Genomic DNA, 6,000 nt, shown 5'->3' on the forward strand with positions numbered 1-6,000 from the left:
CGGCAGGAAGCATAGCAACCCTACGGTACTCACCCCTCATGGCACTCACCCCGCCCCCAACACACACACACACACACACACACACACACACACACACACACGCTCACCTGACTGCACTATCTTCCTCTCATTATGGCGAAACAGCCAGGCGTGTGTGTTTTGTTTAGTGTTCTATTTCAAGAACCTAAAACAGTGCCTTGGCACTTAGTGGGTGCTCAATAAATATTTGCTGACTACCCAGGCATTGTGGCACACACCTGTAATCCCAGCTGGTGGGTAAAGGCTGAGGCAGAAAGTTTAAAGCCCACCTGGGCAACCGAGTGAAACCCTGTCTCAAAAAAAAAAAAAAAAATAGATGGGATGTAGCTCAGAAGTAAAATTTTTTTGAGGTTCAAATCCCAGTACCGAGGAAAAAATTGTTGGCTATATCAGTGAATAAGCATGTCAACATGGCTTGCCTTCGAGCAGGTCAAGCACCTCTTCCATAAAGGACAAATGTTACATAAGATGTTGATCAGCTACTAACTCTAGGCACACTGTAGCTCTTACATGTCATCTTAAGTTTGACCACCTGTACAACTATCTGTTGGAATAAGGAGGAAGGGAAAGGAGTGGTGCCTGACGTACTCCCTGGAGATTTTCTGGAAAGTCCACCTTGGGTTGAAGGGCTGGGAAAGCTGTAATTAACCCAAGAGGTTAATGGAAACTGAAGATCCGCGTGGAAGCCAGTGGAGGTTGTGGAGTGAATGTTGACTTGCCAGGCTCCAGTGGAAATTCCCAAGAGCAACCCACAAAGAACCCTAAGTCAAGTACACATTAACACAAGCTGATGCCCAAGGCCAGGCAGAAAGTTACTGGCAGCAGGAAGTACACTTAAAGGATAGCTCCTAAAGCAATTTCCAAGGTTAAACTGTGAAATATTGTACTGATCAAAATGTACTTCAGGGCCTTTAAATATCAGGATTTAAGCTGAGAGTGGTGGCACACACTTGTAATCTCAATTCGGGAGGGTGAGGCAGGAGGATCACAAGTTCAAAGCCAGCCTCAGCAACTTAGAGAGCCCTAAGCAATTTAGTGAAACCCTGTCTCAAAAAATAAAAAGGGCGAGGGCTGGGATTGTAGCTCAGTGGTAGAGCACTTGCCTAGTATGTGCGAGGCCCTGGATTCCATCCACCAGAATCATTTATTTATAAAATAAATAAACAAAATAAAGCACTGTATCCATCTACAACTAAAAAAATATTTTTAAAATAAAACAAAAAATATAAAATAAAAAATAAAAAAGGCAAGGGATGTTGGTCAGTGTTTAAACATCCCTGGGTTCAATCCTTGGCATCAAAAACAAAACAAAAAACCCTAACTATCAGGACTCATCACATGGAAAGAAGAAGAAAAAAAATTATGCCTATTTGTATGACAAAAGTGTTTTTTGTCTACCTTCCTTATAGCACTAGTACTGCACAATTTCTAAAAGCTGTTAGGTGTTATCTATCTCTTTTACTAAATAAAGCATATCCTCAAGGTGGGGGATACATCCCAAAGGCTTACAGATATAAAAGGTGGGCAAATAAATTAGGCACAGTGGTGCATGCCCGTAATCCCAGCTACTCTGGAGGCTGAGAGAAATAAAAATATTAAAAATGGGTTCAATCCCCTGTACCACAAAAAAAGCAGGCAGGTAAATCTATATGCATAATTACAGACTGGGGGAGAAGCACATGTCCTTCCCAAGAGGCTCTGGGCTCCAGTCCATGAGTGCCATGTGGGAATATAGGCCTGTGTTCTGGTCAGATTCTACCAGATCTATTTTTCAGGCAAAGCCAAAAGCCAAATGTCTTAAATAAGAAATTCCTGACTCTGCAAACCACCCAAGTCACCAAAACATTATATGAAGCTTCTCAGGAGAGGCCACTTTCTTTGGAATACAAATTTGTCCCTGATTCTGGAAAAATCTAGCACAAGACAAAGTTTCCCTACTTGTCAGCAGGTTTGGAGTCAGGAGGACTCTTCCTCCAGGCCTTCAAGTGTGTACCTGCCACACTCCTCCCACTGCCCTCCACCACTCAAGAGCCTCACCAACATGGTCAGTCTCAGATCAGGATACACTGATCACAGACAAGAAGTCCCAGAGTTTGACTCAGGAGGCTGAGGCAGGAGGATCACAATTTCGAGACTAGCCTCAGCAACTGAATGAGACCCTTTAAACTAAGACTCTGTCTCAAAATAAAAAAAAACAAAATAAAAAGAGTTGGGATGTAGCTCAGTAGTAAAGCATTCTTGAGTTCAATCTCTAGTACCAAAAAAAAAAAAAAAAAAAAAACCCACAGCCTGTTTTGTCCTATCTCCATCTCCCAATTCCTGGACCCTCTGGATTACCTTTAGCAAAAGCTCGCTTCTTCAATTGATTCTCTGAACATTCTTTTTTTTTTTTTTTTTTTGGTGGTGGTGGCACTGGGCATTGAACCCAGGGCTTTGTGCAAACGAGGCAAGCACTCTACCAACTGAGCTATATCCCCAACCCTGACTCTCTGAACATTTTTTCAATATATTTTTAGTTGTAGACAGACACAATACCTATATTTTATTTCTTGTGGTGCTGAGGATCAAACCCATGCCTTACATGTGCTAGGCAGGCTCTCTACCCCTGAGCCACAACCCTAGCCCCCTCTCTGAACATTCTTGTCACATTATCAGAGCAGACTGTTCACTGCCCACCTTGTGTATCATCTGACCCAGGTCCCTACTGCTCACTGCTCCACAATCTTTATCTGGGTTCACCACCTCTCAGGCTGTTTTTAGCAGCCAATATCCAGACAGATGATCCTCTGGCCTCAGTTCCTGACTTTCTCTCCTCCAGTAAACTTGTCCACCCAACTCCTCAAATCTTACAGTCACCCTAGACCTTGTCTCCAACAACACCAGGCTCTTCAGAACCATACTTTCATTACCACGGTCACCGCCCACTTGTCCTACTCTCTAGTTCATTCTCCCTAGAACCTCAACTGCAACAAGCTGTTGGCCCTATCATCCTCATGTTCCTCAGCCTGCTTGCATCTTTACCCAGAATAAGTTCCACACCAACCATTATAATCACTCCCTTAAACACAAACACATTCCCTATTCTCGTCTTTCCACATATTCACCTGGCAGCACCTATGCAGTTCCATGTGCCAGGAGAAACACCTCACTCAGCAGGTGGCCTTTTTTTTCCAATTGCTTTGGTTTTCTCTGTGTGAGAAAACCAAAGCAATTGGACTGCTTCCTGCCTCAGATGAAGTTGTTTGAGCTTTCAAACAGCACTTCAGATAAGTGAGGGCAGCAGTTCACCCAGACAGACACTAGAACTTCTGAAAGGTCAGTAGGTCCAGCCAGTTGCAGCCATCAGGGGAAAAGTGGGATGGGGAGGGGGAGACATGAAGAACAGAGAGGTCCTCTGCAGTCAGACCTGGCTTTGTCAATGACTGCTGTGTAAGCAGGCCTGTCATGTCACCACCACACCACGCCAGGTTACATCCAGGATTAAACAATACCTACAAGCTCAGAGTAAGCTGTAACCACATATAGTCGCAGGCCAGGTAATTGGAGATAAATCTTAACATTTCTTTATCTGAAAAAGCCCAGAATCGACAAATTCTGATTCATACTGTGACCTCTAGGAATGTGCTTCTCCCCGTTGGCACCTGACAACTTGGACAACTTTTAAATTTCCTCCCTGCCTCAACAATAGGGCAATTAACCGTTTTCCAGAAGTTACCACAGGGCATGAGGACCTAGCAGGCACACATCCTGCTTCCTTTCTCTCTTTTCACCCAAAGTGCTGGCCTGCACAGCCCTGGGCCACCTGGTTCCTGCCCACTTCTCCCACCTCCCATTTTCCCCTTTCTCACTTCGGCTCCAGCTCTGGGGGTTCCCTCTTTTCCTTGAATACAACAGGCTTGTTCCACACTCAAGGTCTTTGTACTCATTCATCCAGAAAACACTAGTGTCCAAGGTCTTTGTGTGTGGCTGCCACTTCCTCATTCTTCATGTCGGAGCTCAGATGCCACCCTCCTCAGAGAGACCTCCCCTGACCACTGGAGCTAAAGGAACCCCCATCATCATCAGATGATGATGTTCCTGTATTTCATCCTTTTTGTTTACCTCTTAGTCACTTATGGTCAGTGCTCTTTATTTAAACATACACCAACTCTCCCGCTCTACTACCAGCTCTGTGAGCGCCAAGAACCAGGCCTATGGAATCAACTGTTGTCACCACTGCCAGCAGTTTCTGACACATGGCAGGGATTAAGTTCGCTGAATCAATGGATTCTTCTTCCCAGAGAGCTCTTTTCAAAACCCTCTGGTACTTGTCTGAAGTGGTTAAGGTTATAACAACACTTGAAGAAGCCAACCCCAGCGGCTGCTTGCCAATGCTGTCTCGCTGGAAGGCACCTTCGTCCCTGCACCTTGGCAAGGTCTCTCCCCTCCACCAGTTGCTCCTCTTCTCTTCCTTTCTTCGGCCATCACTGAGAACCCTTTCTTTTTGGCCACCAAACCTACTGCAACTGATCTAGAAAAATTTCTGGAGACTGTTGCCCAATATCCAAAGCGATGAGGATATGGGCTTCTTCCTTGAAGCCAAAATTGCCACCAGGTCACCAAATCCAAGCCACAACCCTCAGAGGCCTTGCCTCCCTTGGCCTTCTTTGGCCGAAGAGCTTTCCGCTGTCACGAAGAGTACTCGGTGCGGCTCCTCAACCCCTTCCTGCCACAGGAAGGGCCAAGGCCACTCCTTCTTGGTCAATACCCAACGTCCCCTCCCTCCTCCGAAGGAACTTTCCTGTCCTTGCTCCTCCGCCCGCCGTTCAGTCCCAAGGGCCCCCAAACCTCCTGAAGGACCAATCGCTAGGGCCAGCTGCTCGCCCTACACGCCCGACCACCCCCAAGTAGCCCCCAATTTCTTCCCCCTCCCAATTCCCAGGCCCAGACCCACTTCATCCCCGTCCCTGCCCCCCGGGCCCCGCCTCCGGCCCCCGCTATCCATTCCTCCCCGGACACCCATCAGGCCCTCACCGTGGATGCTTCGGCTTCCGTCGGCCACCTCGGCCCCGGAGAGGAGCAGCGATGCCAGCAGGGCGAGGAGCGCCCGGCACCGCCGCGGCCCACACAACTGCGCCATGACGGGTGCCTGGGATGCGCCGCCGAGGCCTCGAGCCGCAGGCCGTTGGCGTCTCGCGATCAGGTGCGGGAAGACCCTGGGCGCGCACGCGCGCTGGAGGTCCACAAGCTCAGGTGCGGTCGCCCCCCACCCCCCGGGATCCGCGAGGTGCCCAAGGCTCCGAAAGTCCTTTCTCAGACCTTCGGTGACCGGACACTGTCTTCCAGCGCACCGCTTCGGCCCGCTTTTCACGCGTCCCTTTGCCCCTCGCGGTACTCAGGGACCCTTCCCAACTCAGAACTGCGCCACACCGCCAAACTCCCAGGGGGGCGCTAGAGCCAATGGCGGACGCCTGGAAGCGGCTGGAAGAAGGCAGCTAGGCAGGCAGGCGGGGCGCACCTGGCGAGGCGGGGCGAGCACAGCGCAGGCGCAGAGGGCCGGCACCTGAGGAGATGCTCCCCCGCCCTTGGCGCACCTGGGCCCGCCCCTGGCGCAGGGAAAGGGGCGGGGCTACCTCTGGCTCCTCCCTGATGGGACGCGGGCAGGCGGGGGCTCAGGCTCGTTGAGTGCCAAGACTTCTGGCACATTTGCGGTTGGGCTTTGGCGACGACCTCTGAGTGCCTTCTCTTTCACCCTAGGCCTCTGAGTGGGAGGCACATATTTCTTGGAAACCTGTTGCATTCTGCCCTTTTTGCTTTAGACTTCCTTCGTGGGAAAAGGGTTTATTCCTAAATTCAACATTCACTGAGCGCTTGAGGACCCAGCTGTGGTCCTCGCTCACTAGACAGGAGCAGTCTGGAGTAGTGATGACAAGAGTGATTAGGACCGTGCTGCAGAAAGCCTAGGGTTTAGTGAACAGGGGC

At 49.4% G+C, this 6,000-nt stretch overlaps 1 protein-coding gene across 1 annotated transcript in view; it reads right to left on the bottom strand.

The window, feature by feature from the left end:
• Spint2 (serine peptidase inhibitor, Kunitz type 2) overlaps positions 1–5,607 on the bottom strand; it is a 28,063-nt gene extending 22,456 nt beyond the window's left edge. Inside the window, exon 1 of the mRNA XM_026412139.2 lies at positions 5,053–5,607. Coding sequence (XP_026267924.2) covers positions 5,053–5,158 — 106 coding nt within the window. The 5' untranslated portion in view covers positions 5,159–5,607. The remainder of the gene's footprint in view (positions 1–5,052) is intronic.
• Between the last annotated feature and the right edge of the window lie 393 nt (positions 5,608–6,000).

This window comes from Urocitellus parryii, chromosome 15, assembly GCF_045843805.1.
Source record: "Urocitellus parryii isolate mUroPar1 chromosome 15, mUroPar1.hap1, whole genome shotgun sequence".
NCBI classification, from domain to species: Eukaryota; Metazoa; Chordata; class Mammalia; order Rodentia; family Sciuridae; genus Urocitellus; species Urocitellus parryii.